Consider the following 13367-nt stretch of genomic DNA (forward strand, 5'->3'; position numbering starts at 1 on the left):
GTTTGGGTTTTTAAGGGCTTGTGGTGATATTGAAGTTCAGGCTCTTCTTTATGAAAGGCAGTCTAACTGCATGTTTTGCACACTGTGATTACAGGCTGTCTCTGAGACAGAAAGGAAAATTACACACATAATTGACATTTTTCTAAGCTCCCTGGCAATGCTGGGTCTGCCATGTTGTTTACAGTGACACCAGCGCACAATTTGCATCTAAAAGCTTCAAATATTCACAACACAGTGGGTCCTGGGTGGGTGAGGTAGATGCTGCTGTCTCCAAACAGCTGGAGAGCTCATGTGTCAATCACTGTCGGCTGATTTTAAAGCAGGAAACCAAATGTAAAAGCAATCAATCACTCAGTGGGGTCACATGGCACTGAAAGGATCGGATTATTGGCTAAATTACAATAAGACTGAGTTGAGCAAGGGTAATTCTCCTTGGATACATGGCGAATGGGATCAGAGGCACAAAGCGTGTCATACCCCGGTATGATAGGTGGCGCTGTACCCATTCCAGCTGTTGCTAATAGAGCCACTTCCTGTTGACCTCTTCACCACCACCAACAACAACAAACTCAGGCATTGGAGAAAGATGGAGAACACAGAGCCAGATGAAGCTACGTCCCTCTACATTTGGGCTGTGATGAGCTGCTTGTTGCACAAACTCGATGGCCAACGGAGCATTCTCCATCGCGTTGTTTGTTTCTTTCGACAACAACAGGAATATCGTCTCCTTTGACTTCCGGGTCACGACCCCGGGAAAAAATCTGGAGTATGCGCAGAACGCAAAGTCTGATTCACCACGTGCTTCAGCGTCTACAAACACGTTTAATTTGACTTTCAACCGAGTTATCTCGGGGTCTTAATCCGATCCGATTTCTTGTCAGATTAAGGTGTATACATGCACTTAATAACTCAGTCTTATTGTAATTTAGCCAATAATCCGATCCTTTCAACACCATGTGACCCCACTGACTGATTGTTCCAAAGGACAAAGACTAAAGCGCAGACTGGGTCTGAAATGTGAGGCCAGTCTGCTTTAGTCCATCTGTGGCTGGTTCAGACTCCTACCTGATACCAGAAAAAGACAAAGTTTTCCCTCCTGTATCTTACATTTCTCCGTTGGCACGAGGGCTGTAGCGATACACTAATTTCACGATATGATACGATACACGGCATTCAGCCAACGATACGATTCGATACGATATGATTCGATACGATATGATTCGATACAATACGATACCATACCATACCATAACATACCATACCATTCGATACGATACGATACAATTCGATACAATTCGATACGATTCGATATGATACGATACAATTACATCATTTTCTGGGGGAAAAAAAGGGACAGTGGAATTTGACATTAATCGTCACTGATTGGACCGGTGGTCCGACCTTTGAACCGGAAGGACAAACAGAAACAAACAAACATGTCACAAACGTGAGAGCTTTATGCACTTTATAAAACATTTTTATGAACTAATTTATCACTGTTTTGTATTATGTGACCCCCTGGCATTGTATTGTATTACTTTAATGTTCTGTGTTTTCACTAATCGTAACGTCTGACTTTTCAGTAAAGTTTGCTTTAAAAAAAAGAAATTAAATTAAAAAAAAAAAAAAAAAGGTTGATACCCGTGGCTGAAAAATCGATACTTTATTGGGTAACGAAATATCGATATATGTCACGGTATCGATGAAATTGCTCGGCCCTAATTGGCACCCTTATAGATGTTCCCCTGAGCATATTTCTGAACTCCTCTGCCTTTAACTCCACACAGAACACACAGACAGTATCGGCTCTGTGACGCTCTCAGCCTCATTCAGGTGCATCGTGAGGCAGAAGTCCCACGCTGCATCACTGCATGCTGTATGAGCTCATTTTACCCATAAATGTCACACAGCAGCTGTTATTATTTCCACTCTAATGCAGCTGTGGTGAGGACATTCACTGTGAAAGTGCTAATCTCTGTCTTCCTCAGGAGTCTGTGTGATACCTGGACTCACATCCCGTGGATCCATAAATAGAAAGCAGAAGACGAGACATTTGCGTCATCCCTGTGATTATAACTATGTGAAAAACAGCCTGCAGCTGCCATTCCAGTCAGTTTGAATTTTTATTTCTCCCCCCTCACGCTTTGATAGATGAAGTGACGTCACTGCAATTCAACTCGATGCATTCATGTTCCATGGAAGAACCAGGAGCTCCTCGGGGGGGAAGCTGCTCCTCATATCTGCTGCGAAACACAGGGCGGAAACAGAAGATCGGCCTCTGCTTTCTGTCTTTTTCCACTGGATTTGTGCTGAATGTCAGGACCGAACCTTTATTATTATTATTATTATAAGAGCTTATCTGGAGAGCCGTTTTCATTTCCGGTACATCCCATTTTATGTTGCAGCTCTCTGGGCCTAAGCAGCAAGAACCGCGGTGAGAGTTAATGGTCATTTGTAGAGGTGGGCCAGGTTTTAATCTCTAAGAGAGCATATAATACTGTACAGAATAAGCATACATGATTAGGTTGTATGCACATTTACCCTCCTTCCCATATGACTGCTGACTGGAGAACAGAAGATATTCATTAAAACTGAATTTAAATACAGCAGATTCAAACATGAGGACACTCCTGAGTTGGTCTCTCTTTATCTAATTTATCTGCTAATATCAAACTGTGGAAACACTCTTATCTGGAAAGCCCATATACTTAGACAAGGAACAAACAATAAATGCATTATATTACAATATACTATAATTGTGCACATTGTGCTTGAGAGATCCTGCTTCAGGTTTGTGGAACACGATGCTTTTATTTATAATAGTTTAAAAACAGCACAGTGCAGTCAGGATAAAACAGGGTGAGCAAAGTAAATGTTAGGATAAGAAGCTTAAAGTAACTGAATATCTTCTGTGTAGATCAAGTTTTTGTTATTTTTTTTAAAAACTGGTCATTTCCTCTAACGGTTAAAAGTTGATCTCAACCATCTCACACCCCAGCGCATGTCAGCGGGCGCTCCGAATACAAGCCAATGAGCTCTGCTCATATGCAGTTGTTTATACGGTCGACACAAACAGAACAGAAGTTTGGATTCCAAGCAACAAGGTCAATATTAAAGGGATAGTTCGCCTCTTTTGACATGAAGCTGTATGACATCCCATATCAGCAGCATCATTTCTGAACATCTTCTTACCCCCTGCTGCGTCCTGTGAGCAGAGTTCCAGCCTCGTTTTGGTGTTGATGAAGGTAGTCCAGCTAGTTGGCTGGGGTTTAAAAAATAAAGCGTTTTGCTTCTCAAAACAATATGCGTTCAAAAGAGTAATACATTTGCATCACAAAATCGTTCTCCAGGAGAAAGTCAGACCTCACAATCACTTGGCGCTATTTTCTCTCCCTTCATATCACTGCCTGCTGCCGCCTGCCGACAGCCGCGCCTGTTACGGTGTTTGCTGCTCGGTCTGCACTTCGGTCTACACAGCACGCAGTGATATGAAGGGAGAGAAAATAGTGCCAAGCGATTGTGAGGTCTGACTTTTTCCTGGAGAACGATTTTGTGATGCAAATGTATTACTCTGTTAAACGCATTTTGTTTTGAGAAGCAAAACGCTTTATTTTTTTAAGCCCCAGCCAACTAGCCGGACTACCTTCGTCAAAACGAGGCTGGAACTCGGCTCACAAGACGCAGCAGGGGGTAAGTCAAATTTAATAAATGATATTGCTAATATGGGATGTCATGCAGCTTCATGTCAAAAGAGGCGAATGGAGAAATGGTGAAAAGGTATTCTGAATAAAAGTTCCATTCATCCTGCTGGCCTGTGCACCGGCTACATGAAAAGATGGACCCAGTTTCAATGACTCATCCAGTTTGGCCTCCAATGGGGCGCTTTCTTAAATTTTGAAGTTCAGCAGTGCTGATGGGAATTGGTGGCGCTCACCAATCAGAGCAGGCAGATGTCACTCTGCTCGCCGTCTCATGCAACCATGCCTCAACCATTAATAGTGGTATTTGTATTGCTGACTGCATGTTTCATGCATGGACAACAAGTGGCAGTAACCTGCTTTAAATGTTCTACAATGACATACACGGATTTACAACCATTAGAAATGCCTTGAGTGGTACATCATGGAGAAAAGTCATATTAAGGTGAGACTATATCACAGCACTTTTAGGGTTTAAAACAGGACAGGGAAGTTTTGTGAAGAGCCTTAAATCAACGCTGACCAAAGGAAAGAGATGATAGAAAGCTGTGCTGACTGCATCTCTCATCATCAACGTTCTGGGTTATAAAAAAAGATTTTAAATCATAACTTTCTGTGTGTTGCTTGTGTTTAGCTTTTGACAGTCTGTTTTAATTTAATTTTCTGAATTCTGTATGATGGATGGTTTCTGGCTGCTTGACTTAAAGGTTTCCTCTCCCAAACACACCAGGAGAAACTCATCCATGCATTCATCTCCAGCAGACTCCATCACTGTAACGCTCTTTTAACTGGACTTCCCAAAAAGAGCATTAAACATCTGGAGCTCATACAGAACGCTGCTGCTGGAGTTTTAACCCTCTTTTCTCATGTGTCTATGCATGAAATCTGCACGATATCTTTGAACTTATCTGGACTGTTGCTTGTTTTTAAATTAATTTAAATCATTACATTTTTTTCTCTTTATGTTCTTTTATGTATTTTGAATGCTTCTTCCACTCCCTGCTGCAATGCTTTTATTTTATGTGAAGCACTTTGAATTGTTTTGTACATGAAATGTGCTACACAAATAAATTTGACTTGAAAAGTGATAAATAGATGTCAAGTAATTGATCCCAACGCGCAGTTGTGTTTGTGTACCCTCGCGATGTCACCTTGTCTTTAATAGATAGCTCGGCACCCCCTGGCTCAGCACATTTTTTAAATATTATATTATGCAAAAACACATTTTTTTTTGCTCAAGGATGCATTATTTTAGTGACCATTTTATTTATTTTCTAGCATTTGTTTTTGTTTTAACTCTTTACTCCCAAAATAAATGTTGAGTTATCTTCAATATTTGTCTCAGGCTCTCTGTTATCCCTGTCCAAGCCACAGTCTTTTGAAATGAAGAGGTCAAAATTGAATGTTGTAGGGGAAAACACTACTCAAAGCAAAACTAATACGGCTCCAAAATTTATAAATGTACGAGTTCGCTAGCCTGGCTGACGCGTCCACATCTCGATGAGATGGTGGTCTGGGAACTAGGTGTGCATTTTCTCGTATTTGAGGCGTGGTTTACGAATGCCTAGAGCCGTTTATTGGGCGCTACGAATGTCTATCAAATGGCGTCTGGTTCTTCTCATGCTGCTTTGCGCGCGATTCATAGCCAATTGTATCACTTATACCAGATGACGTATGTAGAGCGACAGAAATTTGACGAGGAAGAAGGCAATGAAATCTTTCAAGTAAACTTGCGTTCTAAGCTACTTAAAACACTTTCTAAGGCTGCATCGAACGGTAACGTTGTGCCCGCTGCCATGTTGGATTAACACTTTTTTTTTTTAAACTTCCTTTTATTTAAGAAAAAAACATTTTTTACAATACACATGAAACATTTCGATATTAAACGCCAGGGGACAAAAGAGGTCATAATAAAATATTCAAGTGTTCACAGATATTAACAGTCTTAATCGCTTTCTGGTTGTTTGAGTATTTAATGGAGGTCATGTACTGCCTGAGCTCACCGAAAAAGGCAAGAATATAAGGTTTTCTTTTCATGAATTTACATTTATGGATATGAAATTTTGCCATTAAAATAATGAGGTTGATAATAAAAGTTATGTTGGCTTTTTCTTTAGTTTTGTTAATGTGGATTAACACTCTACAAGCTTCGGTGTCGCGCATAGACGTCGTAGTCTTGCTGCCCCCCCCGTTCTGTGATTGGTTCCCTAACTCAGGCAAAAATAAGGGCAGTGGTTTCCAAGCTGCCTTTGCAGTGTGAATGACATCACACGCAAAGCAGCATGGGAATTCCCAGGCTACTAGAGCATTTTATAATTTAGTGAAAACAATTTTTTTTGTTTTATTTTGTTGAAATAGAGGTTCCTGACAAAGTCATAAAGCCTTGATGCAATAAACAAATTTATGTGGTTATTTTATGCATTTAAAACCTAAAAACGAGTCGGTGTTCCGTCCATTTCGCTGTCATCGTCATCCATACTAAATTGCCAACGGCTCACGTTTCGTTTTGTCCGAACGCGGCTCCCATCCTACGTGTTTGCGGCATAAACTGTTGAGGTGATCCATGGCAACAGCAGCCGAGCGCGAGCCCGTCCTGCACTCACATTCAGCCTCTCAGAAACAGACCCACAGTCTCCCGCTCTCTCTCCGTTAAAGTAGCCGGAATGCACCGGAGAGGAACTGCTCTTAACGGCTCCCGCTGACAAATTTCGGCATCAAGGTGACCGACCGGGAGCCTGCCAGCCAGCTGCCTGAAAACGGCTCCACATCCGCGGCAGGTGACAGCCAGACGGCGCCCGCACTACGGACCACTGACGACGGACACCTTTTTCAACAGAGAAGATGATAGAAAGCTGCTGTTTCAGGGGCTTAAATTGACCAAATTCACCCACCTGGTGTGTGTTTACTAACCGGATCCGAGCAAAATGAAATCATTTTTAACAGTCCTCAGGCTAAAAAGGCTTCATATTTTGTATTAACTCGGTGTAAATCCGACACTGTCCCGGTCCTCTCTGCACCGCTCGCTGCTCGTCTCTTCAAGCATCGTCCACTCCGCTGTTACCCTCATCCCTCTCAAGCATCTGAGGCATCATCGTGAAGATGGCGACTGGGTCGGGTTGGCAGCAGTATTACTGCCCTGCCGGTCAGGGGAAATTTAGTTCATCCACGGTATCCAGCGCGTCCGTTCCGCCCGGCGTCGCCATGGAATATACCCAAGACCTGCACCTCAAGATGAGCAAGAAAATTGCACAGCTAACAAAGGTAAGGAGTTTCTTTTTTTCCCCACACAAGGCCTAATCTATCCTCCTCTCTGAACGGTATTTCAACCTTTTATTTAGACCCTGTACCCTATCTATTATGTGCAAAAAAAAAAAAAAGCTGGGCACCAAACTCCGTTAATAAATGTTCTTATTTACAAATGAATCTCTTGTAGTTAAAAGTCCCGAACAGGTGTAACACTTCTGGGATGCCTGTGTAGATTTCACTAATGTTCTGGTACATTCGGCATCATTTGAATACAAATATGTAAATCTCTGATAAAGTAATTATCTTTTAATCTGGTTAAACACTGCCTACCAGATGGGGGGTAATGTATCATGATGGAACAGGTTGAATAGCAGGTGAGTTTATGGTTAAAAATGGATTATAGTTACAATAAAATTATCCAGAAATAGTAGGTGCAGCTCTATTAATGTTGTAACTCCAGATGCAGTCGGACAGACACCAAAACTTTGACGCCAACTACTTAAACTTCTTAAAAATGAAATGCAGTGGAAACTTTGAGTGTAAAAACCCAGATATCGGCAAATTTCTCTCATTTCCCACCTTATTTGCCTCTGTTTTAAACGTTCTTTCCATCATCTTATTGATGGGTGTGAATACTAATACCAACACATTTCATTGGAATGTTCCTTGCAAAACACTGATGTAAACAAACGTAATCAGTGTAGAAAATAGTGAAAACGATGTAAAATGACGCTGTTTTAAACATGTCCGCTGGTGGAGACATCGGAGCCATTTAAACTGTTTGTACAGCATGTGATCTATAGCTTCATGTACTGTAGATTACTCAGATTTAGGTAGTCACTGACGGAGACTAACTCCAAGAAAAATCTGCTTTTGCCCAGCTCAGTTGGGGGGGGGGCTCTTCTACACCAACTGTACCTGTGAGCTTTCAAGGGAATTTCAAATGTTTTTTAGCCCTGAGGACTGACGCTTTCATCTCTCAGGTTTACAACATTTAACGGAGAGTTTCACCCTCCTCACTCCATGTCAGAGCCCGCCTGTGGCCTCGGTGGGTCATTAGCATCAACCCGGCGGCCCACCAGAGCCTCAAACGCTTCTCCAGGTGGCTTTTTGAAGATATATGCTAATGGAGGGGCTCGACGCTTTTAAGTTGGTTTTATGCTCCATGGATTCACTTCTCACTCCAGCTATAAAATTTGTGTTCTCAGTATTTCTCTTTGTGCTGAGAAAGTGGAGGCTGGGGGGAAAAAAGAACATAATTCAGCAGCCTTGGGCGAAGTGTGTGCCAAGCCTTAGTGCAGCATGGACTCTTTAAAGGCAGGTTGAGAGAAAAAGGCGTCTTCTTCTTCACCTCGCTGGCTGATTCTGCATATCACAGCACGCATCCATCGTATACATACTGTCAAAGCTGCAGCTTTTAAACAGTGGGAGAGGATTCAGCTGGAGCTATGGGAGCAAAACACTGTTTTTACATAAGGAATCGTACTGTTAAGATAAACCAGCTGGGTTTGGTTTTGTTGACAGGAAATGGACGAATGCGGGGATTTTTAGGTCTTCTTTGTTTCTAATTCTGACAGGATGAAACATAATTCTCTGTTGGGCACGTTTAAACCCAGATGCAAAGCAATATTTAGGGCAGCAGAAGATTACCAAAAGGGGACAGAATATGCAGAAATGACCGTGCTTCACACTGAAGAGAGCTTCTCCTGTTTTTCTCCTGACTGCCGTCGGTGTCCAGAAGCCACAGCAGGGAGCACTTGTGTGTTAGCGCGACACGCAGAGTGTTTTCTCTGTGTGTTTGTGCATGTAATTGCTCGGCTTCGGCCCAGTTTTTGTGGGTATTTTCGTGGCTTTGGGATGATTGAATAGTTATCACAGATCGCTGCTCGGCAACACGATGGAAATACTTTGAATTTCCCACCTTTTGAATCGTGTTGTGATACCAGAATGGAATGTTTTCAAGCACAATTTGTCAGATTTAAAGCAGGAAATCTGACGGTATGTATGGGATAAGCAGAGATGTTGTCTGCTCCTGCTGACACAATGTGGAGGGTGTTTTCCGGCGCAGGTCACATGACTCCGGCACGTTCCCACAGGCAGCACATCTGAGCATCTCGTCTCCACGCTGCCTCGTTGTACGAGGCCACAACAAAGCTGGGGAATAGGCTGATGGCGTTCGGGCCATCTGCTCACGCTGACCGCTAATCTCCGCAGAGTCAGACATGCACTCAGGAATGAATATCAACCTTGAAACTTCTCTGAGCATCCCAGGCTGAACGATTTCTGGACGAATCGAGAGCCGTCGGGGATTTTCGACCAACCCGCTTTAACCCTCAGTGCCTCGTCGTGTTCTTACCTCCCAGTTTGCATGCTGTGATACTTGGAATTCACGTCTCATTCCTGCTGTTTTCTGATTTCTGGTCCCAGATGTGCAGCAGTGCACATCTGTGCTCCTGAAACTCTGGCCCTGCAGGGCGTCTGCAGGGGTTTCATGCATAGTCAGGAAGTCATTCATCGATTGCAGCCTTCCTGCGGTGGTGAATTTCATGATTTGTGATGGAGGACATGTTGGTCTGCCTCGGGTTATTTAAGAGTTAATTTTTAATCTTTTGTGCAGTTTAGCCGCTGTACTGATTCCACTCTTCCTTTTAGAAAGCATCACATCAAGTTTAACTCTCTGAAGGCCGTCTCAAAAAGAAGCCGCCGTTTGAGTTTTGCTGCTATAGCAACAAGGGTTTAACATAAATTATAATTCAGGGGAAGCTGCTGTGTACTGTAAGAAACGTACCTTTTTAAAAGAATTAGTCTGATTTTGTGTCCACACAGAGCTCCGGGAAACAGAGAGGACTGCGTGGTTTTGCTTTATCCGGAGAACGGTTTATAAAAATCTATTACCCGGCCGATAGTGTGTGTGTGTGTCCTATTAGAGATGCCTGACTGACTTCAGTCCTGAACTGGGTGAGTCAGAAATAGACCCAAGATTCCTTAAGTCTTCCTGGATGAAGGGATTGAAGGAGACAGTCAGATCGTGTGTGTGTGTAGCTCATATTATGTGTATGAATATGAAATTATATTTGAAAAATACATTTTTTACCTCGTCATCGACGAGTCTGAATATTTGTTGACTGATTTCTGATGATATGACTCCACAAATGTACATTATTTCTTACAAATAAGCATTGAAACCAAAGTGGAGCCTTAATCCGTGATGATTCCAACCACGCATGCACATGTTTGACTCATGCAGACACAGTTCAGGTCTCATCCGGAGACCTGAAACGCTCACGTTTTCATGTTTTTGGCAGTTCAGTTCTGTGGGAAACGAGGAGTTCTGCTAAAGGAACTGATGGCTTTGGTGACGGCACTCCTGAAACTCAAACTACGGTGTCATCACTTGGCAGCAGCGCGTGCTGATGACATAATCCAGGGGTGGTAGTGCAGTGATCCATGTTGCATGAGTGGGCGGGGTTGGAGAGCAGATGGTCGGATCAGCGGGGCTCCACACGTACAGCACTGCTGATGGGGACTCGACAGCATTTCTGTTCCAAAGCTTTCACTTTTGTATATATACTGTTGTGTGTATATATTTATTAACTGTGTGTTTACTTGTATTGTAGCAACCTGGCTCTCCTTCTGTTTTACTGTAGAAATATCACCAAAGGTGGACAATTTTACACTTATTTCTCACCAGGTTAACTGCAGATGCTGAATCCAGCATCAGTTATCAGGGTTATTATGGTCCAAGGCAGCCAAAGAAACATCTTCTCGTCAAACTCTCACACATTTTATGTTCAAAACGTGAAGTGGATGCTCAAATGTCAATGTCTTTACAGTTGTTGTTCAGTATTTTTGTGCATACAAGAATACTTATGTGTGGATAGTGAAATATTTTGTGCGTTATGCAGCAAAAGAAAATGAAATATTTTCCTGTGCGGTGCTCTTTTTGTTCATTTCTTTAAATAATCTTTTGGTTTAATCTTGTGGGTCTGTACTGATGAAAGCTGGAGGCTTTGTTGGTGACACGTTATCTAAGGGATGCACCGATCCGCTTTTTTTACCTCCGATATCTGAGGTTTAGTATCGGCCGATACCAATACGGCGCAGAATTATGGTAACAAACAGTAAGTTTCTTTGTGTGGAGAAGACTGGGATCATTCTTTTGTGCAAGGCAACGTCAGACTTGACTTAAACATTTGTTTCCTATTTTTTTAAAAAACAAATAAACCGATATAAATGTACTGGATTACTTGGTTCTGTCAGTGCAAGTAGACTTTCAAAATAAATGGCAAACAGATCTTTATATAGTTTAGTGTAAATGTGAATTAAACGTCCATTACAAAAGCATTTGAACAAAACAATAGCTTCTCCAGCTTGGTAAAAAAATAAATAATCAGAGGTAGGCTGTGTTCGAAACCGCATACTTCTCCTGCTACTCATACTAACTTTTTGAGTTAGTATGCGAGTTTGAGTAAGCGAGAAGTTCCCGGATGCATACTAGATTTGCCGAAATGTTGGGTATGCATCATGAGGTTACTACTCATACTCAAACTACCCAAGATGCAACGTAACGTGACGTCGCCGATCGTCATTTCCTGTCAAAACGGCAGTTTCAAGCTAGCTGCAACGAGGGTAGGTTCACTTCCTGTTTTCAAAACAAAAGCACCAATTGTATCGTAATGGCTTTCCCTATGATAAAAGGCAACAGGTATTTTATTTTGTGAAAATAACCGGAAGTGCGTTGCTCACTGCGGCTAGCTTTAGTAGCGCCGAATTCGAGGGAACAAAATTGTAAATAGCCGGTATTTTGTCAGGTTTTCAACACGTTGGGGATCTAAACGACTACTTTCTCACCTGAAAATGTTTCAAATGTTGCTAAAGTTTACAGAGTTTAGAGCTTAAGCAAAATCAGCTTCAGGCTGGGTGATTTCGGCTCGGGCAGGAGCGAAATGCATTGTGGGTAAACGCTCTGCATACTGTCTGATCGATGAGTATGTAGTATGCGGTTTCGAACACAGCCATAGTCCCAATTTAACATGTTTTTTCACCACTAGAGGGGGCAGAAGGCCAATGCTGGACAGGACAAGGGAAAAAAAACCAAATTTTTTTTTGTTTTTTGTCTCTATGGATCGGCCGATTGTCACCGATACCCGATCTCAAATTTTCTTCGATATCGGTACCGATATCTGATCCAAATATCGTATCGGTGCATCCCTAACGCTATCCCTCCCTGCTGACTAACCTTTATCTCCACATTTAGGTCGTTTTTAATGGATTTACATTCGTTAGAGAACTTTCAGCAAACTTACAGTAACAGAACGAGTTGTTGCCTGGAGCTAAAGTCACCGCTCGAGGCTGGGATTAGCAGCTGTTTTTGCCTCCGCCAGCTGCAGGTGGTGCTGACTTGATCAGGTCAGGGTGAAGTTGTTTGTGTGATTTCTGATCCGCCTTTTCGTGAGCATCATCAGCTGGTAATGAGCAGCGGCCTCTCGGGCAGCTGGATGGTGGAAAGTAGTGAAAGCTGGATTATGAAGAAGCAGGATGTAACTATGTGAGGTTTTAGCAAAGGCGGAAGAGTTATCTGACATTTGGAAGGTTAATGGTTCAGTCCCCAGCTTAACCCATGGGTAAGTTACTGAAACCCATTCCCTCTACGTCCCTCACTGGTAAGTTATTTTGGATAGAAGCCTCTGCTAAATGAATGCGTGTAACTGAAACTGTAACACTTATCCTGAGGCCAGGAGAGTTTATTTACTCTTCCTCTCTTAATGTTCTCCATTCCCCTCCCCCTTAAATTAGGTCAGAACCCTAAATAACAGAGAGTTCCTGTGATGTTAGCTGTAATGCAGCTGCTCTGTCAGGGTTTATAAGATGAAATACTTCCTATAAAGCCCTGCAGATTCACGACAAAAGGGCCATGGTTTGTATGAGCTCTCCAGATTGAATGGAGTTTCCAAAGTTGTAGAAAAGAAGCATTTTAATGCTCTTTCACACATTTAATGGAAGAAATGAAGCATAGAAGGTGCAGGGTGAGAAAGACGACCAAACAATCTGAGTGACGGTCATTATAAGCTGCTATTTGTCACAGAAAGCAGGAAGTGCTTGGTGCCACGGTTGTGCTTTCAGAGTACTTTCCAGAGGTGACAGACAGGACAGATTGCCCCTCACAGTATGATGCATTTCAGCTTTGTAATCTCTAAATATAATTTTAGGGGAATGAAAAACCCAGGGAGGGTTGTGTGTTTGTGTGCTGCTGTGAGGAGTGCAGCTTATTAACCTCTGCAGGATGCTTCTCCGCTGATTGTCACAATTCTCTGTCAGATTTCATTAAGATACACCCACACAGGCAGGCAACCAGCGGCCTGGAGCGTATACCCACAACAGACATGCCTGTTGACACACACAAGGTGTGCTTGGAGGATAATT

General features: G+C 42.5%; 1 protein-coding gene across 2 annotated transcripts in view; it reads left to right on the forward strand.

Annotated features, from left to right (window-relative positions):
* Window positions 1–6253: 6253 nt before the first annotated feature.
* The window catches only part of fam184ab (family with sequence similarity 184 member Ab), a 158405-nt gene continuing 151291 nt past the window's right edge, over window positions 6254–13367 (forward strand). For both annotated transcript variants that reach the window (XM_075459367.1, XM_075459369.1), the window contains exon 1: window positions 6254–6959. In XM_075459367.1, coding sequence (XP_075315482.1) covers window positions 6798–6959 — 162 coding nt within the window. In that variant the 5' untranslated portion in view covers window positions 6254–6797. The remainder of the gene's footprint in view (window positions 6960–13367) is intronic.

This window comes from Odontesthes bonariensis, chromosome 24 (assembly GCF_027942865.1).
Source record: "Odontesthes bonariensis isolate fOdoBon6 chromosome 24, fOdoBon6.hap1, whole genome shotgun sequence".
In the NCBI taxonomy this organism is placed as follows: domain Eukaryota; kingdom Metazoa; phylum Chordata; class Actinopteri; order Atheriniformes; family Atherinopsidae; genus Odontesthes; species Odontesthes bonariensis.